The 24,797-nt window shown below is 39.3% G+C and overlaps 4 protein-coding genes across 6 annotated transcripts; all 4 read left to right on the top strand.

Moving 5' to 3' along the window:
- Nucleotides 1-1,487: 1,487 nt before the first annotated feature.
- Nucleotides 1,488-3,445, top strand: LOC129097532 (transcription termination factor 1, mitochondrial). Its single transcript, XM_054606426.1, has 2 exons — nucleotides 1,488-1,566; nucleotides 2,028-3,445. The coding sequence occupies exon 2, from the start codon at nucleotides 2,058-2,060 to the stop codon at nucleotides 3,225-3,227; it is 1,170 nt and encodes a 389-aa protein (XP_054462401.1). The 5' UTR covers nucleotides 1,488-1,566; nucleotides 2,028-2,057; the 3' UTR covers nucleotides 3,228-3,445.
- A 264-nt stretch (nucleotides 3,446-3,709) lies between these two features.
- dus3l (dihydrouridine synthase 3-like (S. cerevisiae)) lies at nucleotides 3,710-10,044 on the top strand. Of its 2 annotated transcripts, none has more exons than XM_054606210.1 (16): nucleotides 3,710-3,992; nucleotides 4,244-4,354; nucleotides 5,249-5,519; nucleotides 5,612-5,963; nucleotides 6,314-6,390; nucleotides 6,489-6,584; nucleotides 6,672-6,713; nucleotides 6,899-7,051; nucleotides 7,195-7,311; nucleotides 7,554-7,619; nucleotides 7,807-7,917; nucleotides 8,512-8,608; nucleotides 8,731-8,806; nucleotides 9,215-9,403; nucleotides 9,516-9,644; nucleotides 9,767-10,044. In XM_054606210.1, the coding sequence occupies exons 2-16, from the start codon at nucleotides 4,278-4,280 to the stop codon at nucleotides 9,837-9,839; spliced, it is 1,926 nt and encodes a 641-aa protein (XP_054462185.1). In that variant the 5' UTR covers nucleotides 3,710-3,992; nucleotides 4,244-4,277; the 3' UTR covers nucleotides 9,840-10,044. The 2 variants fall into 2 exon arrangements, with proteins under 2 accessions (XP_054462185.1, XP_054462186.1); XM_054606211.1 differs by having other exon boundaries at nucleotides 6,495-6,584; nucleotides 9,767-10,038.
- Nucleotides 10,045-12,097: 2,053 nt separating this feature from the next.
- On the top strand, nucleotides 12,098-16,138 carry LOC129097564 (zona pellucida sperm-binding protein 4-like). The gene is made up of 12 exons (XM_054606455.1): nucleotides 12,098-12,362; nucleotides 12,777-13,211; nucleotides 13,294-13,403; nucleotides 13,536-13,689; nucleotides 13,846-13,962; nucleotides 14,074-14,246; nucleotides 14,817-14,914; nucleotides 15,027-15,175; nucleotides 15,313-15,490; nucleotides 15,572-15,707; nucleotides 15,908-15,982; nucleotides 16,058-16,138. The coding sequence occupies exons 1-12, from the start codon at nucleotides 12,188-12,190 to the stop codon at nucleotides 16,064-16,066; spliced, it is 1,809 nt and encodes a 602-aa protein (XP_054462430.1). The 5' UTR covers nucleotides 12,098-12,187; the 3' UTR covers nucleotides 16,067-16,138.
- Nucleotides 16,139-17,184: 1,046 nt separating this feature from the next.
- On the top strand, nucleotides 17,185-24,418 carry cndp2 (carnosine dipeptidase 2). 2 transcript variants are annotated; one of them, XM_054605910.1, is made up of 12 exons: nucleotides 17,185-17,328; nucleotides 17,925-18,002; nucleotides 18,271-18,414; nucleotides 18,611-18,773; nucleotides 20,116-20,204; nucleotides 21,303-21,503; nucleotides 21,677-21,761; nucleotides 21,875-22,035; nucleotides 22,149-22,313; nucleotides 23,090-23,231; nucleotides 23,713-23,860; nucleotides 24,215-24,418. In XM_054605910.1, exons 2-12 carry the CDS (start codon nucleotides 17,943-17,945, stop codon nucleotides 24,279-24,281), a joined length of 1,425 nt encoding a protein of 474 aa, XP_054461885.1. In that variant the 5' UTR covers nucleotides 17,185-17,328; nucleotides 17,925-17,942; the 3' UTR covers nucleotides 24,282-24,418. The 2 variants fall into 2 exon arrangements, with proteins under 2 accessions (XP_054461885.1, XP_054461886.1); XM_054605911.1 differs by having other exon boundaries at nucleotides 17,185-17,376.
- Nucleotides 24,419-24,797: the final 379 nt, after the last annotated feature.

The raw sequence follows: 24,797 nt of genomic DNA, 5'->3' as shown, positions 1-24,797 counted from the left end.
GTTCCAACAAAAGATGAGATCTAGATAAAGCCATGCAATATCCATTTGCTCTTGCATTGTGCCATTTCAATGATATAACATTTAATATTGAATGAAACAGTTACTTGAAAATTATAAAAAAAAGTCCTTCATCAGTTGTTTTTTGTCCATGTTAGCTTTTTTCATGGCGGTGTCTTGTAACACATGTGGTGTGAGCCAAATGTCTAGCATTACATGGCAGTAAAAACAAACTTCCCATTAGACTGCATTATAGTTTTAGCTGGTTGTACATATTAATCCAGCAACCGAGTGTGAGATATGGCCGTGGAGGCAGCAATCAGCTACTATAATGTGCAAAAGATTTAACATGTATGAATTGTCTCAGTGTAGGAGCAATTTCAGCCTTCTTTCTTGTGATTTTGTCTGATTGGATTCAAGGCAGAAACATTGGCCATAAGAGTTGCTCCTTATCACATCATTATGCAAACACAGGATGAGGTGCTTCTGACAAGTGCAAGAAAAGTGGAACTGTGTCTGGTAATGGCAAATAAACAGTGTTGATGACTGAGACTAGATGATACTGACCCCCCTTTCATGGAGGAAGCTGTTTCAACTAAAACACCATGCTCACTTCAATCTTAGAGCAGCGGGGTGAAAGCTCATATGCATAATGAAGATATCACTGTGCACTGTTAAAATATTCATGAGTGGTGGGACTCATAAGTTAGGAGAGGCAATGGGTCAGAGGGTTTTTCAGTGCTAAGCTGTCAGCCACAACACATGGCAAACGTGCTCTTGTACCTCATGGGCATACAAGGACGTCTGCTGTGTGTCAGGCACGAATTACGTATTAATGCCTGAAACAAACCGTCCAATATACAATTGTATTTTTAGAATTACACTGAAAACATTATGCTGTCAACTTAGCATAATACCGCTACGAACAGACTTGAAACTCTCATTGTAAATGGCTGAATACAGTGTACATTTCATGCACAATGAAATGATACAGGGTCATATGAGAATGTTAAGCCCTTTATATTGTATCTGTCAATTTGATGGTTTCAACAACTTAAATAGGACATGTGCACACAAATTAATAAATGCAGATTTTTTAAGGCTGATTCCAACAAATATTCTAACATTAAAATAATATAATTAAAGTATTTATCACATCTTCACCAGAGCTACATCCTTGCAGTGTGGAGAAGGCATTCAACACTTTAGCTATCAAAAATGGGGATAACATATACAGAAAATATAATAGAAAAGTTGAATCTATAGCATGAGAGGAACATAATCATAAAAAAAATCTAAAATCCTGCTTTCTGCCCTGAACCCTCATTTGTGTATCATATTACAGGTTAAAATGTGTAACCGTTAAGTAAAAATAATTTGCTTCTATCTAGTGGTTAAAACCATTGACTGTATATAGTTTAGAAATGCTTTTAAACTCCGAAACGCTAGGTGGCGGTAATTAAGCAACATTCGTCTGGGTGTTTTTTTCTCGGACCACAAACATCGCGAGAAGATGTTCACGTATCCGCCTCTCAACACAAGAAAGTCGGTGGCAAAGAGAAACCAAAGGTATATGGTATATGGTATATGGTATTTGTTTTTATATCATTTCTACATAAAGGCTACAGATTGAGGCATTGATAAATTGATAATTAATGGTACATAGGGGGAGATGTAACGTTACAGTTAAGAGTTTACCTGAACTTTCTATTCAGTCATTTAAGGGCGAATAAAGTTTATCAACAGTTGATTTTGAACGTTAAAGTAACGAAGAACTGACTACCGACAGACTTCATTTTGATGTCAATCGTACTGTATATCATTTCAATGTTAGCTTGTGAATAGAATAATATATGACGGTTCATGTTTAAGGTTCAACGTAAACGTTACCAGTTTTCCTCACAGTTAACATACACTTACGAGCTTATATAGAATATGCAAAAGTTGACATTTTGAGTGATATATATCAACATTGCAGCGGTGTCATGAACTATTTATTAATCAGATAAATATGTTTATTTTCCCTATAGGTCCACTAAAACTGTCCCTCCTCATTAACAATGGCAGCAGTAGCTGGAGTGAGGGCTCTCCTCGGCTTTCATCGATCTGTGACGCTGCAGCGCAGCTTTGGGAACATCCCAGCACAGTTGACATCAACCTTCCTTCTCAGGGGTCTTTGCAGTGCCACTACAAAAAGCAATGAGCCAAAGCCGCCGCCAGTGGCCACAGAGAATGAATCTCTGCTGGAGAATCTGAATCTCATGGGAGTCGATGTGAAAATGGCACGCCAGCGTCAGCCGGGGGTGCTTCGTAAAGCCTTCACTAATGAGCAAGGGCTCGCAAAGTTTCTGCAAGGTAAAGGTGCCAGCCGCAGAGTAATCGCCAGCATTATATCTCGTTACCCCCGCGCCATCACCCGCTCGATTGAACACTTGGAACAGCGTTGGGATCTGTGGAGAGACATCTTTAAGACTGATGGAGAAATCGTGAGCATCCTGGATCGCTCACCAGAGTCTTTCTTCCGGTCCAGTGATAATGGTAACTTGCAGAAGAACATTGCTTTTCTGACCTCGTTGGGACTGAACAGCAAAGACCTTAATCGGCTGCTGACCACAGCGCCGCGGACATTCTCCAACAGCTTTGAGCTCAACAGGCAGATGGTGGAGTTTCTGGAAGACATCTGTGCCGAACTCGGTGGGACGAATCCAGAGCAGTTTGCTAAATATGTCATATCCAGAAACCTTTACATTCTCATCCGAAGCACTAAGAGAGTCAAGACAAACATCGATATCCTGAGAGCTTCTCTTAAGTTGAGCGATTCAGAACTGCTTGCTCTTCTTCAAGGCCCCGGGGCAGAAATAATGGATCTTTCCAATGAATATCTGAAAAAGAATTTTAACAGCCTCCAGCAGAGGATGGTTTCACTTGGCTGTCGGAAAGCTGACGTAAAAAAACTAATAATCAGTTATCCGATGGTTTTGTACATTGGGACGGACACGCTGAGCTCTAAACTGGACTGTCTCCTAACAGGAGGGATAACAATGAAGCAGATCATAGAAAAGCCCAAAGTTTTAGACTACAGCACACAGAACATTACAGGGCGACTAGGGGAGCTGCAGAGAGTGGGCTATGACTTCCAGAAGAATGGCATCAACATCCTGGACACAAGCCAGAAACGGTTTGATGCAAAGATAGAAAGACTTGGAGCCTCACCAGAACTCAATGTTTGATGCTGATTTTACTTGAGTTTTGCTTTACAAAACAAATGTTTGCTTCATGTAGTAACAAAAAAATGATTTCTGACTTTTCGGATCTCTCTGTTGTAATCCTTCTATATACCTGGCAGGGCTACAATGGCAATCATTTAATCATTATATTTTAATTTGGTCAAAGATGTATAAATTACATGTTGGAATTCATGGGAAGATGCAATATTAAAATAAAAGTGATATCCAAAAAAGGCATTTGACGAAATGTTTCAATTATAATTGTAGTCCTTTTTTGTGCTCATAAATATGTAAATAATGAAATGAGGTAGTTTTTTTTGTTATAATATATATAGTACCATTTATAAACTAAAACACGTCATGTATATTAAATTAAATGTAATCTGATTATACTTAATCCCTGGACTACCATTAGAATTAATTTGTTATTTGTTTTATGTATTATGCGGAACCAATGTTCGTCAGACGTCGGTCAGGACACTTCGGACATTACCAAACTGCAGCACAACTGTTTCCTCATGCATTTACACTGTTGCTGCATGTTAGGCTGTGAGACAGAAGTATAATACAGGTTTACTGTAATCGTTTAGTATTTACCTTTGACTTTTTATCAACTCATGAGCATTAGCAAGCACGTGGTTAGCTGACTGTCTGCTCAAACAGCATTAACGTTAGCGGTTAGCTTGTTAGCAGGGTAATGTTCCAGCAAAGCATGCTACAGTAACAGTTGACGTTAGCTGTTTATCTTTGCAACCTTGATCATAACAGGTACGTAACTCCACACAATTGTATTCAGTTTAATCAGACAGGACACCAGGGTGTTATATAGAGGTGCTTCAATAGACGCTAAGTCAACTAGTATGAATGAAATGTGCAGTAGAGTTTTTCTTAGATTGTAAGACATACAAATGACTACTGAGACATAAGGTTACTCGTAGCTCACAGGATCGTAAGCTCTTCAGTTAATCAGTACGTTAGTTAGATTCAAGGGAATAATTTGATGTATTGATATTGTCCAGGGGAAAGGATTTGGAGAAAGCCTGTAGAGGTGTGATGGAAAAAGCAGCAGAGGAGACCGTTGAAAAGAGGACGGATGTAGCTGTGAAGGGCGAATCTGCCCTCAAACCACAGTAAGTAACTTAACTACTTAATGCACGAGAAAGAAACATTGTTGGAGATCACTGCAAACATTATCAGCTGTTGTTCAAAGTGTATGTTTGGTTGAAGAATCTAGATTCAGACAGCTGATGTGAAATTATCCACACATCTGCCGAAACTCTAAACACCACGTCTTCACCTTCTCCTTCTCCATGAATCTTGGAAGTAGTTCAAGTTGTGTCTGATATCCCTGTGCTGCATCACGTCTTGCCTGTCAGCCCCCCTCTTCATAACTCCAGCCTGCCTCCCGTTCTCATGCTCCAAATTGTCCTTGTTGGTAACCCTAGAGATGCTCTACAGTCGAAGTAGAAACTGGTTCCAAACCTGATTACAGTAATCCACTTTTGTTCCTGCAGAGTAGCATGGACTAATAGATTTCACACTGCACCCTACTTTGTCCGATGGAGCCAACAAAACTACACGGTCAGCAAAAAGGCTTCGCAACTATAGTGAATTGCGCTTTACTTCTTGCACAGAGTATGTTCTTAGCTTTTGCTCCAGTTTTACAAGGATTGGCTGGTCGACATCAATACCCCCTCTTGTATTTCTACCAATATTAGGTCATTCATGTGGTAATAGAACAGCGAGCAAATGTCACAAAATATTCTTACCTGTTGGGACAATTTAGTTGGCCTAAACCTTCTCAAGTCTCACATTTCATTAGTACAGAAGTAACAATGGTAAAAGCTTTGCCACATTAAATTAAAATTAAACATTGTTGGAGATGAATTTGTAGGGCGTTAATGTTGCACTATTCCACTCAATGGTCATTCCACTCACACTTAAAGCACCGTGATGTATGTCAGGTTGTTACATCGTAAAACTGACAGGTCATTATATTTCTTTTTTCTTCTTGTATTTTTCAGATTCCTGTCCACCAAAGAAAAATTTCATGGGTTTGTAGACTCTGGGTGGCAGGGCCCAAAGGGGGAAAAGGCCAGTGATAGTGACAAAGTAGAGGAAACAAATGCGACCTCTGTTGAGGAACCTGAAACAAAAAAGCAAAAACTGGACCCCGAGGAGGGGAATAAGGGCGGCAAACCAGAAGGTAAACGTATTCGGGGACAGAATAAGTCAAGGCCACACACAAAGCCTACCGCCTATGATGAAAAACGACTGTGTCTTTCAGTCATTCAGGTATGTAAATTGAACCAACCATTAACAAATGACACAAAAAGTGATCTTCGGTATGCTGATAGTTATTTTCATGACTTTTCCCATCCATGCAGGACAACAGGGAATGTCCCTTTGGAGACAATTGCCACTTTCACCACGACGTAGCCGAGTACATGGCGAGTAAGCCCGCTGACATTGGGGAAAGCTGCTACCTCTATGACACATTCGGAAAGTGCGGTTATGGTCTCTCCTGCCGCTTCGCCAAGGCACACACTACACCTGACTTTAAAACCATGTTGAACGCCGAACTAATCAAGGCCAACGAGGGCAGGACGCCGGTGAAGAACAGCCTGGCTAAAGAACTCCAGAACCGTCTGAGGAAGCGTGCGGTGACCTTCAAGAAGTCAGCAGAGTACCTCAAAACACTTCCGAACAACAAAGACAAAATAGAACAGCAAGGGAATGGTAAGACGACTAAAGAGATTTAGAAGGATGTAAAACACAAAATTTGATCTATTGGCAGCACAAATGTCCTTCAGCGATATTAATATTCTGCCAGCGTTTATGCTTAGAATGAAGCTCTCAGTCGTTCTTGTTCTATGAGTGGTTTGAAATAAAGCCGACACAGAAGTGCAGTAATCAGCAGTGAAAAGGAAGTGTCCCTGAAGTGAGTCTCTGAATCACTTCTTGGAGCTCTCATTTCATCAGTGCACCTCATTTTAGTTGGACAACACGCAAGCCTTTCTTTATCTCCGTGAGTTGAACAGATGTAGATTTTAATCTGCTCTAATAATTCAGTCTTTTGACAAACCTAGGTGATGCTCGTGCAGCTGAAGTATCTGCAAATCCAACAGGAGGGGAGCAGCATGCTTCTTCTGAGGCTGAAGCCCAGGTATACATCTCTACTTTACTACTACTACCTCTTATATAGGTGTATGTGTGTTGCTTGGAATTTTTCAAGTGTTTTTATATGTTTTATTCTGTGACAAGCTACAGGCCAGCCCAGTTAAGCAGCCTCCAGTGAAAACTGTTGGGCCACTCACTGATGTAGATGTCATCAAGTTGCGCCCGTGTGAGAAGAAACAGGTATATATCTCAGGCAACCTTCTCCACTCCAAAATGATTTAAGATAACACAGGTAATATCATGTAATCCCTTTTGTCTGTGTTACAGGTCGACTTTCAAGACAAGCTCTACCTTGCTCCTCTAACAACTGTAAGTATGATGAGACTGAATCGAGCACTGAGGTTTCATATGTTGTTGATGTAGTTAAATGCTGCCCAACAAATCAAATTTTCTGTCATTATAGACAAGAGTTAAAATGTCACCCTATAGAACCAGTAACACACCAAATAAATAAGGTTTCGACCTGATTAAATAAATTCCTTCTCTTTCCTCAGTGTGGAAATCTGCCTTTCCGGCGTCTGTGCAAGCGCTTCGGAGCAGACATCACCTGCGGGGAGATGGCCATGTGCACAAACCTGCTGCAGGGCCAGCAGTCAGAGTGGGCCCTCCTGAAACGCCACGAAAGCGAAGACGTTTTTGGCGTCCAGGTGATGACATCATAGATTATTGATACTCCACAGAACCGCTCAGATCTGTTGAATTACTTTGTTCGTTTTGTTATCAACACGGCTCATGGACTTGCGTGAGAGCGAAGATGTCCTCAGTTCTGACGTCTTCTTTGGGTCTCCAGGTGGAAGGCTGCTTCCCCGACACCATGACGAGGTGTGCCGAGCTCATCAACAACAACATTGAGGTTGACTTTGTGGACATCAACTCTGGATGCCCCATTGACCTCGTCTACAAGAAGGTAAACGTCACGAAAAAAACATGTTTTGCTACAGTGGTTGAGACAGGATCAAAAAACAGAAAAAACAGATAAGCATGCAGGTAAATCAGACCATGTAGAGTGAATTAAATGTCTTTGTGATAAGTGAGAGCTCTCCAGTCAGACAGACTTTAGTGTTGATAGATGATTGAGTGTATAGAGCAATATGAAACATTAACATGACACTGACTGACAGATGGTGTTTGTTTACTTTCCCTCATCAGGGCGGAGGCTGCGGCTTGATGACACGCACCAGAAAGTTTGAACAGATTATCAAGGGAATGAACTATGTAAGTTTTCTTTTGATGACAAGTGTCTGAATTTGGTATCTTGGTGAATTTTGGCTTTAGTAGAAAATACTGTCATAATTTAATATGTATAGTATGCTAGTGTTAAACTAGTTTAAATGTCCATCAAGGAAAATATTCAACACAAAGTTTAAGGATGAATGAGAACACAATTTCTTTCTTCCCGAAGGTCCTTGACGTCCCTTTAACAGTCAAGATCCGCACTGGTGTTCAGGAGAAGTGCAACATAGCACACAAACTCATCACAGAGATGAAGAAGTGGGATGTCTCTATGATAACAGTAGGTCTTATGTGAAACCAACATGAATAAATGTTAAAAAGAGTTAAAAGAGGCATGGGTTTGAGCATTGTTTAAAGGTTTTGTCCCACACCATGAGTTGTAAATCATAGTTAATAGGGTCACAGCACGAGCCATGAAATGCATGAAAACAATGAAAGTCAAATTTTGTCTCATTTCCACTAGTGTCTTTTAAGACCATGTGGGGTGGACACCTTTGGGTGTATGACACTTAAATAGAAGATATTAAATCATTAATTCCTTTATGTAGCTACAAACCTCCTTTTCCTACAACAAACTTTTGTTTTGTTTAATAAATGCACGTAACAAATTAGAGTGAATTATTGGTGAAAATGCAGATATGACTATTTATCTAACTTGATTTGTTCCCCTTTTGCATTTTGTTTGACTCTAATTAAAATTGTGTCCTTGTCATCCTGACAAAGATTCATCTGTGAGATGTTTTTTTTCAAGCCCTTGTTTTTATTTTTGTGTCAGTTGTGCATATTATCTTTTCATCCTCCTCTGTCATTTCTGTCTCTTCAGATGAATATTAGTCAATGCTGACACACAACTGATGCTGTTGTTTTCTTACAGTTGCATGGCCGATCCAGAGAGCAGCGCTACACTAAGTTGGCTGATTGGGACTACATCAACACCTGTTCCAAGCTGGCTAGTCCTGTCCCACTTTTTGGTATGTGAATTTATTTCACATACCTTAAATTGTAGCTGCATACCGTTCAATAATATTTCAATAACAAACTCCTCTGAGGTGTAGAGGAGATGAACTAAGGTGACCTGTGTTTATTGTCCCAGGTAATGGAGACATACTTTCCTATGAAGATGCCATGAAAGCAAGAGAGACTGGAGTTTCTGGCATTATGATTGCAAGGTTGGTGCCAATTAAGTGATTACTCACAGTAGGGACAAATTAATTGAAACACTGATTTAAATGTCACACTAGTATGACAGTAATACATGCCAGCTATTCTAAACCATTGGGTAGTTTGCTCCAGAGCATCATCTAGTGGACAGTGAAGTACTGCAAAAGCTAATTTGCTCTATAGCTGCAATAAACCCTTTTTTGTGATCGTAATGATTTTGTTGTTTTCTGTGTGGTGTTTCTGTTATTTTTCTCACTATCAGTGAAATGCTTGTGCTTTCTTACTTTTACAGTAACTAAGAGCCTAGTAAACACACAAAGAATCCTGACCAGACGAATTACTCCATTTTATGGAGCTAAACTATCTTTGTGGTGAAGTTGAACTTGATTTAGCATGTATGATTTTTGTCTCCTCAGGGGTGCTCTCATTAAGCCCTGGATCTTCACTGAAATAAAGGAGAACAGACACTGGGACATCTCGTCCAGTGAGCGACTTGACGTCCTCAGGGATTTCAGCAACTTCGGTCTGGAGCACTGGGGCTCGGACACTCGAGGTGTGGAGAAGACCCGCACGTTCATGCTGGAGTGGCTCTCCTTCATGTGCAGGTGGGCAACAACATGCACTTCAGTATATTTCTTCTGCTATTAACAAGAAATATTTGTGACTTGCCATTTGATCCAGAAACACACTTATAATTCTACTATCTCTATCTATCAGATATATTCCAGTAGGCCTGTTGGAGCGGGTGCCTCAGAAGATCAACGAGAGACCTCCCTTCTACCTGGGCAGGAACTACCTGGAATCACTAATGGCCAGTCAACATGTTGGGGACTGGGTCAGGATTAGGTGAGCAGGAAACAATTTTTAAACCATCAAGAAGCACCATTCAAAATCAAGATACACTAAGAATAACTGCTAAATTCATGTATTTCCTGATTATAATATCTTACTTTTTCCCCTCTCTCCAGTGAAATGCTACTTGGACCAGTACCAAAGAATTTCAACTTCTTACCCAAACATAAAGCCAATGCCTACAAATGATTTTCTCTTTTCTCTGACTGAACATCCAGGCCTTTTCATTTGTTTGTTTTTATTTGCTCAAGAGAATATGATTTAAAGAAAGAGAATCTATTGTTTTTAATGATTAAGACTTTTGAGTAGTCTGTTTCTTTGACCTGTGGTGCAGTAGAAGAATACATCGGGCGTTTGTGAACTTGAAATATATGCAATAAAGTCTTTGCCACACTAAGACATTTCTCTTTCTTTGATTATGCTTTTATTATTTATAATCAGGCATTATGGAATATCTTTACAACTGACAAAATAATTCAGTAATGCTCTATGAAATACATTATGCCGCATTATGTGGGAATAAAAAGATAAAAACATATGACTTTACTAATTTTGCTTTGATATCAAATTAAGCCACAGTCAGTGGGAATAATTTAACATCATGTTAAAGAGATCATATATAAAATCATACAGTATACATAAAAACAACACAGATGGTAAAAATATATATATATCAACAAACAGTATATGTACATATAGATATACACAGACAGTGTTTCCCGCAGGATTTTTTTCAGCAGCGGTGGTGTATACCCTCTACTGTAATGCCCCCCGGCCGAATTTTTTTTGTACCCTTTACATTGGAATGCATGAATCTGGTGCACTTTGAGAGGAGAATATGCACTTAAATCCTATTCAAACAGTCCTGTGTATTACTGTAGATGGGATTATTGGTGTTGTAACTTTGCCTTTTGTGTCTTCATTTACAGATTTTTATATTTTTGTATAGTAATATTTAAACAAAAAATGCAAATATAATTTGCACAATTTATTTACAGATTTTTGCCTAATGCTTAAACACTAACTGTTTTTTTACATAAGACACTTTGTTCAAAAATGAAATCTCCTGCAACAATGGGCAAAACACATCTTTTTAAATTATAAACCTAACTAAAATTTGAAAAGAACACAGACTCACACACATGAAAAATAAAAAATAAAGCTAATTGAATACCAATCAGTGTGAGCCTTAGCACTACAAATGTGTTTGGTTTGATAGTTATGACGAAGAGGGAACGCTCCGTTCACTTGCATGGACATGGACTCATCTAGCTGCGTTGGCGCGTTGACGCGTTGAACCACCACACAATGATCAAGCGTCAGGTTTGGCGCGTATTATCCAACGCGAGTAAACGCGTTGGATAACGCGGATTAACCGCATGGTGATCCCCTTTCACAGCGACAACCGCAAGATTAGCCGGTGATCCCAAAAACATGCACACACACATAGGCCACACACACACACACACACACACACACACACACACACACACACACACACACACACACACACACACACAATACTAGAGGAAAAACGGCACGGAGGTTGCGATTTATAGATACAATAAAATGATTGGGCTCAGAGGGTTTTTAACACTGGTGGTCATGAAGCGACACATTTTAGCAACTTACTTTCTCTCTCTCTCTCTCTCTGTCTGTCTGTCTCTCTTTCCTTCTTTCTTCGATCTTCCGCTTCACTCGCTACTGCTAGAATGAATGTATTTTTCTTCTTTGATGTTGGTTACGTGACGATGTGCCGCGTGCTGCGCAATTGACGTTACGCGCTGTATATTTTCTAAAAGGAGCTACGTAAAAAAAAATAAAAAAAATTAGGAGAAGGATTTTTATTGCAGCGGCGGAGAAAATTCAGCAGCGGCGCGTGAACGTGGGGGAAACACTGACAGAGTTACCAGGTTTATAAGGTATAACTGTAATGTAATGCAATACAACAGCATATCAATACTCCATATCTGAAGCATGTAATATGATTTTTACAGAGTCAGAGAAGTGTTGAGTCTACTTTTGGAAATGGTTTGCATTTAATGTATTTTAATGTTTTGATTAATTGATAAAAACATGTCTGGACCAAGTTCATACGTTTTTATATATTATTCATAATTCGTGATTGAAAAATACATTCCGAGTATAAATCAGAATTGGCCTATGTTACAAGTGTTAAAAAACGTATCTGCACATATATTAAAGCCTAATTTGTATTTTGTGCGGCCAGGTTTTAATTCACATAACTGATGTCCAAGATATAATAGAATTTTGGTTCATGCATTCATTTTAAAAGAGCTGTAATTTCATAGAAATACCAAATAAGGCCTCTGTCTTTTCCCTAGGCCTTTCTTATACAGCAAACAGGCGGTTCTAATTGACACACGTGTGACTTAACTCGAGCGGCAAGTGCCAATTATCAGCTACCAGGTGCAATCAATTAACTCACCACGACTTAATGCACGACTTGAGACACGACAGGAGGCACCGTCAGTACCCGTTGTTCAGTAGCAGCACGAGGGACTTCACTTGGATCCATGGCTGTGGTCACGTTCGAGCTGCTGGTGGTCACGTTCGAGCTGCTGGTGGTCGTGCTGACTGGGACTCTGCTGCAGGGTCCAATCCCGGAATGGGATGTGATCGATGGAAATCAACTTCTTAATTTCTACGAGGAGGGGCAGTTGTCTGGACCGCAAAGTTTGACCTCGACAGGTAAAACTAATGAGACTCAAATAATGAATGATGGTGTGTTCACTGTCGGTAGGTTGTTGCATTGTCTTCATTCAAATTTTTCTGTACAAGAAACAAAGGCTTATTTATTTTTTTAAAGCTAGAACGTATGTAACTTATGAAGGAAGAAATGCTACAGGTTTACTTGGTCAGTAATGTTTATAAACTTGAAACTTATTTTTGTGACTTAACTGGCTTGACATGTGTTGCTGTTACACTACCATTACACTTTGTCAGTCTGGGTTTCACTAATGATACAAAACTTTTAATTATCACGGTTCGAGTAACATACCACTTGACTATGTGCTCAAGATGTTTTGTATATGCATTACTCAATACTTGGGTGGAGTCATCTATAGTGTTGGTAACAACTACCACTCTTTTTTTCTCCTCCAGATGACATCAGTGACTCTGATGATGCATTTCCTGATGTTGAAGGTGCTGCCACCAGTGAAAACTACAACCCTCTTGCCGACCATGTATTCCAGGTGCAATTCGAAGATTCCCCTCCAAGAAGCTTGGGCCGCGGTACCACTAGTGAATTTGAAGCTTCCCCTCCAAAAGACTGGGACAGCTTTGGCGGTGGTGACTTTGTAGATGTCCCTCCAAGAAGCTTGGACAGCGGCACCAATAATGCATTTGTAGATTCCTCTTCAAACGACTGGGCCAGCGCTGACGACGACGACGAAGATAATGATGACTTTGTAGCTCCACCTCCAAGGAGCTGGGCCAGCAGTACCATTCCTAGTTTTTCTGGGTTAACTGTAGTTTGTTGTAAAGTTGGCTTTGCGATAACTCTGACCGGTTCACTAAGTGAAGTCAAAATTTTGGGTATGTACTGGGACTTTCTGCTTATTTCCAACTTTGCTTGATGCATGTTGTAAGCTTACTAAGACTTATTTTCCTTTTCCAGGCCCAATGGAAATGCTGTCTGTCATGGATGCTCCAGAGTCTTGTGGTTATGGAGTGAATGCTCTCAAGAACACCTTTACTGTGCCCTTCACTGGGTGCCATGTGAAACATGTAGGTTACTGAAAAATCATTGCTTTGACTTTTATTTTTTTATTAAGATTGAACTAGTCATCATTTAAGTCTATATTAAACCTTTTGAGTTCAGTTTGTTTTAACCAAAATCTCTCCTTAAACCTATTTCAGACTGATGGCTACAGCCTGCAGTTGTTGTTTGCCGATGACTTTGGTCAAACACAATTTGCTACTGCGTTCTGTAAGGAAACTTTACAGTTAAGACATAGCTTCAGTAGCCAACCCAAAATTTGCCACACTCCAGCACCTGTAACCCCAGCATTAAGTGAGTTTTAAACTGCAAATTGTCTAGAAAATATTATTTTTAAAGGTATTTAATGTGTCACTTGCTTTTTAAAACAGCTGTAAGGGGAAAGGATAGAACTTTTATTTTGAATTGTCAGAATGAAGACAAATTTTAAAAATGGTAACGTTTTTTCAGATTGTGCTGTCGCCTCCGGGGAGAGGGTGACTTGTGGAGCCTCAGGACTATCTTCCTCAGACTGTCGGAAGATGGGCTGCTGTGTAGATTATCATGTCTGCTACTACCCGCTGGATGGTGAGGCTTCTGTTCAGGGAGATGTGACATAAGATCGTCAATTTGAATTTCTCTGAGAACTTTAGATGTTAACTTTATAATTTTTATGTTTTCTTTTTTTTTCTTTCTCAGAGTGCACTGGAGATAAATACTTTGTTTTTGCCATTCGCTCAAACTCTGTGTCCACCACTCTGGACCCTACCAATCTTGTTATTCCTGGGAATCCAAGTTGTACACCAGCCATTATGAATGCCGAAGTCGCCATCTTTAAGTTCAGAGTTACAGAATGCGGAACTCGTTCTTATGTAAGTCATCCCCTTTGCTTAACTTAACAATGCACTTTCCACTTTTTCTAAACTTCTCTTGTGCATTAAGATGCGTTGTCATACTTGCAAGACTCAGTGGACTTGACATTGTTTGCCACTGCTTAAGAAGGCAGACGATGCCTAATTAAAGCTGTAGCCCTTACATGTGTGCATTTTAAACTTTCAGTTGCATAGATAAGGTCGTTTTTTTTAAGTGTATGCCATCAATGCAAGACTCCTACCCCTGACCTGCTATTGTATGCCAAATGTAATGTCATAAGTTAATCAACTTGTGTTGCATTTAGATTTCTGATTATGTGCTCGCATAGCACTTTAAAGTTACTCTTGAATTCTCATTTAAATGTAACACATTTCTCAATTCTCCAATGTTGTGACAAACTATCAATGTAGTCACTCCTTGTGGTCTTGCATATTCTAAACGCATCTCTTAAAGGCTGACGTGATCGTGGGTTTAAGAATATAAACAACTCTAAACATGCTGGCAGTCTTGAAGACTGCCTTAGGCAGGATGTATAGATGTGGTGAAAACTCTGAGTATTTTCTGCACAGAACGTTGGTGAGACGACAGTCTACCTTGCCGAAGTGCAGACAGTTGTCAAAGCTTTGAATCTCAAGTATGGTGTAATTATTAGATCTGATCCAATCAGGTTAGTGGGTTACACTGTACATTTACACAAAGTTATAAGGACCCAATGATATTTTTAGTTCTTAGATGATCTGTGCATGTAGTGCTGAGTCTAAACTGACTGTCTTCTATAGGTTTATGATTGAATGCCGCTACAGCAAAACAGGCCCTGCTCAACAGTCATTTGCCAGTGCTGGCTACATAGTCGTGACCCCGAGTTCCAGCTTGCCAACTTACGTCACTGCCACTGGCTTGTATAGTGTTGAATTGAGAATTGCTAAAGGTGAGTAATTGCACATTATATTCCCAAATATAATTTCAATCTTGATTAACACGACTGGCATTAGATAGTACACAAGCAGTTCTTGCATGTTACCATTTTGTCAATTTCAATGAGTTTGCACCTTGTCACCCCAACAGATGTGACTTATTCAAGTTACTTTGCTTCAACCAGTCTGCCTTTGCGACTGCTACTCGGCAAGCCGGTGTATCTTGAACTGTACCTGAAGTCTCCAAAACCAGATGCAGTAATTATTGTCAACTACTGTGTAGCTTACCCTCGCTCTGCAAGAAACGCTCTGGTGCTTGTTTATGAAGGGTAAGCATGACTGTCTGAACTTCATGTGTATTAAAGGTTGATTAATGTCCTTGCCCTAACCGTACCTTGTTTTTTCTGTAGGTGTGCCAATCCTTTTGACTCCAATGTGTCCATCCTTAAAGTCAGTGGCTCTACCACAAATCGTAACCGGAGGCGCTTCATGGTCCTGGCCTTCCAGTTTATGAATCAAAACACAAACCAGTTCCTTGATGAAGAAGTGAGTCAAAGTAATCAGGAAGCCATTGGGGGGGCAAAATTGTCAATGCTGTATAAAACAATTAAACTGAACCCTGCCAAAGTAATGTGACTTAGTCAACAGTTATTAGACTTGAGAAAATAAGGCAACTTGTCCCTGAAGATGTATGAATGCTTTCATTTTTATTTTCTTCACATGGTGACTGTTTCTTTGCCTTGCAGATCTACTTTATGTGCTCCACTGAAGTTTGCAGGACAGCAGAAAAGACTTGTGCAGAACGTTGCTTTGATGGAAAGGTTAGCCTCTAAACCATGCTAATGTGTTGCAATCTCTGTTTTATAGGTCTAATCATTATTTTTCCTTATTGACAGGCACCATAAGGATTTGCAACTGGAGACCTTACAGTGGATGATGAATGCAAAAAACAAATTAAAGTTTTATATAATTTATAACATTGGCTTTTGTGGTTTTTAAAATGCAGATGTGACATGTGCATTACCTCTTTAAATTAAACGCACACATTTGAGGGCGATTAATGTGCTGAAATCTAACTGCTTTAACTCTTGAGGCAAACAAACTGCAGTAGTGAGCACAATGTTTATAGGTCAAGAGGATTACCTAAACTCAGCTCTTGTAGGAAAGGTCTGTTTTGATTTCTGTTCACTATATTATCGTCTGCTTGATGTGAAATGGCACAAGTTATTGAAGTAAACTGGAATGCTGTTGTGCCTGTAAGGTGAGATCTGGTGTAAACACTTCTTTGCAAACTTCACTTCTTTTAACCTACAGCAGCCATTTGAGCTTTTATGGTTCATTTGAAATCATTTGTTTACCTCAGAAGCCATTGCTGTATGGCTTAAAATATAGAGCACATCTTATAGTTTTCATAATTAAGCATGCGTTTAGGTTGTATTGTATTTCGCATGAGTCTCATTGCTTAGATTTGTTCTTATAAGCACTTGATTTTCCCCTAACCTGTAGGAAAGGTGCTACTCAAACATTAAAGCACCAACAAATACTTAATTTTGGAGGATAATATTTTATTCTACTGCATTCATAACTAACTTTCAACTGTGATAAATAATAAAACATGAACTGACAAATCATTTATCAACCCTTTGTTGATCCATGTGGGAAAATCACAAACTACCAGCATTAATGTTTTAGTTGTGTGCACAATAATCATAGTCAAATAATGTGTACGTTATCCTGAAATGGGCCAGTCTGCAAAAATCCTTTTACTTAAATTCTGATGCTAATACTACTTTACTTTTAAATGCATGCCTTTTACTTGTAACATGTTTTTGCACCATTAGTATTACGGCTTTCACTTAAAGTAAAACAATACTTCTTCACCAGTGTTACACCCGAGCTCCTCATTTTAAAATGTACGTGGATTTGTCAGAGAGGGCTGCTCTCCCCTCTCAACTGTTTCTGGACCTCATGGACGATCATGACGAAGCATCTGCCGCTGACCCACAATTCTTTGCGGCCGGTAAACAATCAAACAGCCACTGACGTCCACTGATGTGAGGAATATCTCTGCCCTTTTCTTTATTTCGTGCGTGGAATAAAAACATCAACCGTTTCAACTTTACACAACCTGTCAACGTCATAAGGAAACACAGGAGGTGTCAGTCAGGTGAGAGGAGTCAAGTGTGAACCTCATCTGTTGGGGAATAAATGCGAAGTGAGTTCTCATAACTTACAGGGTCTCTTTAATGTGAATATGCGATTCAGAAATTAACAAAGCGGACCATCTGTCAGGAAAAGACTAGCCCTCATTCAGTGTAACGTACATTTAGCCAGCCACTGCTACCTTTGAAAAGATTTAGCCTGTTAACTACAGAGTCATGCATTTATGTAACTATGAGGTTTTCATGCATATTTTTTCCAAGTTAAACCAAAAGCTTGTTGCTTAAAGTAAAAGTGGTGTAATAAATGATCGAGGAAAAGAGAGCCTTCTGCTATAATGGGACCTTTCTACTATGTGCCTGCTTTTTTCCGTTTATAAAAACGACAAGATACATTTAAAGTAGCAGCTGTGACTAAAATGTTTGCAAGCATCACCCACTCAGCTTCCTGATCTGAAACCCTGCTCTTGTGACTGCAGGCATGACAGAGGTCCAATAGTGCAGGGCTCAGCAGGTTTGCAGCAGGGCGTGTTTTTTGTGCTCCCATAAGAAAGCAAAGTGTTTAAGGTCGATTCTCACTCCACTCTGCCTTTTAAACCCTCAGCTCCTGTCGCTGGGAAAGATGGCTCATCTCAAAGCACTTTTTAAGTATGTGGACGAACACCAGGATCTGTACGTGCAGGTAAGCTCACCCTGAGGGAAGTTTTGTATGACCTCTTGCTTTTAGAGTCAACTAATCATTTTGGTGATTAGTTTGCAGTCAAATGTCTGTCTTCACTTGATCAAAGTGCTAAGACACATTCACTCTGACTCCACTTTATTGTTTAAATGAAGCTTTTGCCAAATATGAGCCTTAAACTTCTCAAACTTTGATACGCTGTATGAAACGCCTTTACCCATGTTTTCTCAGACAGTATTAAAATGTAAGTGAATTTTTCTTGTGGTTCTAGCGTCTTGCAGACTGGGTCGGAGTCCAGAGCGTGTCTGCTTGGCCGGAGAAGCGCGGGGAGATCAAGAAGATGATGGAGATGGCAGCCAAGGACATTGAGAAGCTGGGGGGAACAGTTGAGATGGTGGACATCGGCAAACAGAAGGTGTGTAAGAGTGTGTCTTGCACACTGTTAAGGTTTGGATTTCATCACCAGTAATGCATTGGCTTCTCAATGCTTTTCCTACATATACTGTTTTTTTAAATTGATATTTCTGTTAACTGTTTTAATTTAAAAAATAATGGGCCCTCTTTGTGAACTTGAACCTGTATTAAAAACCTGTTTTTGTTCCTGCATGCAGCTTCCCTCTGGAGAGGAGATCCCCCTGCCCCCTATCGTCCTGGGACATCTGGGATCAGACCCGGGCAAGAAGACCGTGTGTATCTACGGCCATCTTGATGTCCAGCCGGCTAACATTGACGATGGCTGGGATACAGAGCCCTTCACTCTGGTGGAGAAAGACGGTGAGAGCAGATGTTTTTTGGTTTCTGTTTACCCTGAAGCTCTTTTCAATATGATCTGGAAAGTCTGTCTGTTAGAAACAAAACGGCTTTATTGCAAGTTATTGAAGTAGACTGGAATGCTGTTTTGGCATGTAAGACGAGACGTGAGTCAGGGTTACTTTCCCCAATGTGATTACACCACCTTCCTTTTCAGCTTGGCAAAAATATAGTTTCACTTTGGACTGAAATAAAGGACCAACTTGTCCTGCAGTGAAGGCCTGATTGCAGAAACAAAGAGGACAATTAAAGGAAAACGTAGTTTAACTGAGCCATGACAGAGCTACAGAATAAAATGAAACTGGCCATTTAGTTACTGAAAAGATATCAAAAGGTCTGCACACAACACTTACATAAAACTCGTTTGTTTTTTTTGGTGAGCAGAGGTTGTTTTTACTCATCATTACTCAAATGGAACGTCTTGTCTAAATGCTCTTTGAGCTTTTATCAGCTTTGTACTTATGATCTTATCACAGTTTGCAGCATGTTACCAAAGTCCAGTCAAGTAGTCATGCTCTTAATCTTGTCTTATTTGCAAACCTCACAGGTCTAGTTGAGCAAGTGCAGTTGTATTTAACAATAATACATTCAGTTTTACAGAAGGCAAGGGGGCTTTAGTGAGGCATTTTATTTAGTGAATGTTTTACACAATGATAGATGTTTAATCATTGTTTGCTATTCACCAACATGGCAACTGTTACTATGCATCTTTAAAATATTTACAATAATGTAAATGCTGTAATAATTTTTTTCAGCATTAATGAACCTGGTCAGCTTCCTCACCTGATTTTGTTCTACGGATAAAGCGTTGCCGATCTATTATCCTTCACTATTAAGCCACACATATTTTCAGTTCATGTTTAGTGACATGGGAACTGGTGAGATATATATATATTTTTTTTTTTACCTTTTTTATTTTTTGCTGCTAATAACACCCAAAAGGCCTCGTATTCTTTTATGCTGAAAGTCAGCTGACAGAAAGTACCACATTCACTTCCTCCTGTCTCATTCCTGCCTGCTCAGCTCTGTTCTTTTTGCTTATGTCGTATTTTATTATCCAGTTGTTTAGATGCTAGAGTTGGCCTTCCACTTTTCATTGTGTGAAAGGGTTCCTTAACCTTGCTTTTACTACTAGCAAGTAACTTAAAATGAATGAGATGAAATAATGTTTTTTTTCTTATTGTGTCACACATATAACGGTGCCTTGACACAGTTAATTCATAAGCCTTTTTTTTAACTTCAGAATAACTACAATAATATAAAGACCTAAGGGTTTTATCTAAAAAAAACAGTTTTCTCTTTGCAGGTAAGCTCTATGGAAGAGGTTCAACTGATGACAAGGGTCCAGTGTTGGCCTGGTTTAACTGCATTGAGGCCCACCAGAAGATCCAGCAGGTAAAGCTCCCACCACAGTTTTCTTCTCTCACTTCTGGTATCTTTCTGTATCCTTTATTTCCTCTTAATATGTTTCTTATATGCACCAAAAGTGAAAAACTAATTGGTAATAAACCATATTCTGAAAAAATAAAATAAAATACAAGTTGTCAGTCATGTTGGACCTGACCTCTGTTACAAGACTGTGTGTGATCACAGTCCAGCCAGCTGTTATCATTGATTATGGTGTTAAAGAGCTTTTCACTGTGAATACGAACAGACCTGTTTTGGCTTTGTTCTTCTTACTCATGACTTGGCAAAATGGGTGCAGTTGAAAGGTGATCGGGATGTTGCTAGGAATGTGGAAATATGTCGAGGTGATTTAAATTCATTTACATGTTAACAATGTTTGGAATTTATAGAAAGAGAATGGAATGATAATGGTAGGTTGAATCAATCTGTCACCTACATTCACAGAGACTTTTCCTTTCATTTTCAAAGCCGCTCTTTGAAGACATTGTACTGTTAAATCAGTTCAGGTTTTTGGGTTTCCAAAACCAATTGTGTGAGACGCTGGTGATTTTGGACAGCATGAAAAACACTACTACTGAGATATATTATTTTAAAGCAGTATATTTGATTTTCTCTGGGTAAAATAGCAATAATACAAAAACTTGTTGAATTACTATACAGTTTTGCTCTAGTTACTAGGAGTGATTTTCCAAAATGTTTCTTCATCATTCCGAGAAATTAATTATCTCTGCAGATCTGATTCTGTAATTGCTTACTGATCATTTTAGAGCCGTCAGCAGGAGAGGCGGTCAAAGGTCTCTGGATAAAATCGGTAATCATTTTCTTATCCAGCCATCACTTAATGATTAAACCAAGTCACATCACAATAGGTGTTGTTTTGAATATTTTCCACGTTTCTCTTAAAAAAAGTTATTTTCTAAATGAAAAGGTCTGATGGTTTTGTGTGCTCTTTCAACTCGCCATCAAAATGACAAAAACAGTTCTTTCATCCTGTTGATCTTCAAACTTTAAACACGGTGGGGCCTGTAGATGATGTATATGAAGTTTAAACTGTGTTTTTTTTTATCTTTATCTCACTTCATGCAGGAGCTTCCCATCAACATCAAATTCTGCTTCGAGGGGATGGAGGAGTCTGGATCTGAAGGCCTGGATGAACTGGTGTTTTCACGAAAAGACACCTTCTTAAAAGACGTGGACTACGTCTGCATCTCCGACAACTACTGGCTCGGCAAGACCAAACCCTGCATCACTTACGGTCTGAGAGGAATCTGCTACTTCTTCATCGAGGTGAAGTCTGATTGTAGTGCTGTTTGAATATTAATGTAATCACTTAAGCTGCTGCAATAATCAAACCTAGTTCTAAAGTAACGCAGTTCTTCCAGCATGACACGAATGTCATTTAGTTTTTTGTGAAATTGTATTTTGATGAAGCACATTAAAATGTATTTTTTTATTTAAAGGTGCAATGCGGCGACAAGGACCTTCACTCGGGGGTGTTTGGTGGCTCCGTCCATGAAGCCATGACCGACCTGGTTGCACTTATGGGCAAGTGATGCTGATAATTGAGCCATAATCTCATAAAACTAGTTTGAGTCTTTGACCTGCACTTTAAAAATGTAAGCGGTGTTTAAATATTTTGCTTGTGTCTCTCTGAACAGGCTCCCTCTTAGACAAGAAGGGGCAGATTTTGGTTCCTGGTATAAGCGATGACGTGGCCCCTCTGACCGATGATGAGAAAAAGCTGTATGAGAAAATAGATTTTGACTTGGATGAATACTGCAAAGACGTTGGAGTGGGAAAGCTACTCCATGACACCAAGGCAAGGCATTGATTTCTGTTGTCACTCAAACAGAGAAATGTGCTGTACCACACTGGATTACTGCATGATAATTAATGATAATTTAAGTGTACTGTGCTTCTTTTATCCTGCAGGAGAAAATCCTGATGCACCGCTGGAGGTATCCGTCTTTGTCTCTTCATGGTATTGAGGGAGCTTTCTCTGAAGCAGGAGCCAAGACTGTTATCCCCCGCAAGGTCATCGGCAAGTTCTCCATTCGCCTCGTCCCCGACATGGACCCCAAAGTGGTGGAGAAGCAGGTAAACCCTGAAATATCCTAACACCGATTGTAATGCTGTCAAATGGTAGCGTTCATGTGACTAGAATACAATAAAGGGTGTGGCATGGAAGACATTATAGCTGCTGGCAGTGGAGTTTTGTGAATATTGCTTTTAATACCGATTTTCTACTAGTAAAGCAGATTTACACAATAGCCTAAGCCTGACCTACCGAAGTGGATTTATTCTTCTTGACAATAAATCAGTGATTAACAGTTATTCTGTTGAAAAATTATATTTAAAATAATCATAACAATTGTTTCAATAACCCTTGTCAAAAAGCACATATGGTAAGTGGTACGTTTGCCAAGTCATCAGGCAGTAAATAATGTATAAAAAGTCAGAAGCTCATTTAAGATGAAAAGAAATGAACATATATAATTATTTAAATACAAAACCAAAATTGCTTATCACATTAAATAAAATTACACCTTCAGAGTAATCGAAACAGAAACCAATGATAGGAACAAACCCTGTTAAATGATAAATGCTGACTATTGAATTGTAATGAGGATAAACAAATTTAAAATCAGGTTCATTATAGAAACATTTAAAACTGTGCCCTGAATTGCTGAGTAGACAGCAGGTAAAAACATGATATAAATCCAATCTTATGAAGGTAGTATTCAAACTACTGTCTTAAAACTGAAGCTAAATTAGCATGAAAAAGAGGGTTGTTTTTGTTTTGAATGACAAAATCTCAACCACATCAGCCTGGGCCAAGACTATCATTCATATTTTTCTTTCTCGCCATCAAGGTTATGGATCATCTGCAGAAGAAGTTTGCTGAACTGGGAAGCCCCAACAAACTGAAAGTGTACATGGGCCACGGAGCCAAGGCCTGGGTCTCTGACTTCAACCACCCGCACTACATGGCAGGTCGAAAGGCCATGAAAACAGGTACAGAGACGTATATGGTTAAAGGATTAGTTCACTCAAAACACATTCTCCTACTTAGCCTCAATGTTATCTAATTATGTGGATAATTTTGGTTTCCTGTGCTGTAATTTTGAAATAGTCAATTCTTTGAGGTGCTCAAAGCAATAAAATAAATAAGTTGCATGTCTTTCTAGAAACATCCTGATTACTCAGAGTAAACGACAGATGTCATTGTCAGCAGTTTAAAAGGTAGAAGAAAAGGCCTGTCTCAAACCACAAATCAAACTGCTGTCAAGATACCACTCAGGGTCAAGTGGGAAATGTTTTTGGAAATTCGGTGAAATGAAAAAGATTTTTGTTTTTCTAATGGCTGCTCTGATTCTTATTATTTATGTTTTAGGATGACATTTTTTGACACTCTTTCCTAATGTTTAAAGATTTTTTTTTTTCCAGTCATACTGACTATTCTTCCCATGTTGTCCTGCTCCTTGCTGTGCATTAGTCTTTGGTGTGGAGCCTGACCTGACTCGTGAGGGTGGAAGCATCCCCGTCACCCTGACCTTCCAGGAGGCCACAGGCAAAAATGTCATGCTGCTCCCTGTTGGATCCTCTGATGATGGAGCTCACTCACAGAATGAAAAGCTCAACAGGTTTGTCACAGTCAAATCCTTATTTCTGATTCCACCTGAACTACTCCAATCACTATGGAAAGATCTGATGTGATATTGTGCCAAAGAAATAATATTATCAAGGCCACAGGAAAGATTGTGGGAGGCTGTTAATTACTGTCGGTCTGCCACATTTTGTTTTACATTATGTTGAATTTAATGATCAACTACCAAGTCAAGTCCTTCCACCCAAAAGTTATAATTAAAGTGAGATGCAACAACTTGAATTCTTCATAAATTGATCTTTACGATGGAACATTTTGTTCCAGTTTGTAATAAAGACAAGTATTCAACGGTTAATTAAGCTCATCACTGTTTTATCTTTTCCACTTTCAGAATCAACTACATTCAGGGGACCAAGATGCTCGGTGCATACTTCCATGAGGTCTCCCAGCTGGAATGAAGTGACGTGTCATTATGAAAAAAATTAAAATATGTCCATCCTCAGTATCAGAGTCGTAGCCTTGGTGGTATGATTTACCTTGCAGCAGTTATTTACCCATCCACCCCTGATAATAAAAGTGTTTTTCTTTGTTACTATTTGTTGTCCTTTTTCATTTATGCATTGATTTTGGGTTTGCTGTTGTTGTTATGCACTGCATCCCTTACCTGCTTGCAATAACCCATCATGTAATTTGGATTTTGAAAAAAATATTTATTTTCTTTTAGTCTGCGAATTGAATCTAGTGAAGTAGTTATTAAGCAGCTATTGAATGTGTTCAAGGCCTCACTGACAAAAAGACCTGTGATTACAGCGCTACAGATTTTTCTTTACAGGCCAACAGTAGTTGAGAATGAATTTATGAAAACTGAACAAAACAGGATACGCATTTTGGATAATTAATATAATTCACATTGATAGGGTCATCAAGTCCATCGCAATGGACACTCATAATAGTGCTGGATAGTCAGAGACTAC

The sequence above is a fragment of the Anoplopoma fimbria genome, chromosome 10 (genome assembly GCF_027596085.1).
Source record: "Anoplopoma fimbria isolate UVic2021 breed Golden Eagle Sablefish chromosome 10, Afim_UVic_2022, whole genome shotgun sequence".
Taxonomy (NCBI): Eukaryota; Metazoa; Chordata; class Actinopteri; order Perciformes; family Anoplopomatidae; genus Anoplopoma; species Anoplopoma fimbria.
Note: the sequence above shows the minus strand (reverse complement) of the source record. Positions and strands in the feature narration are given on the sequence as shown.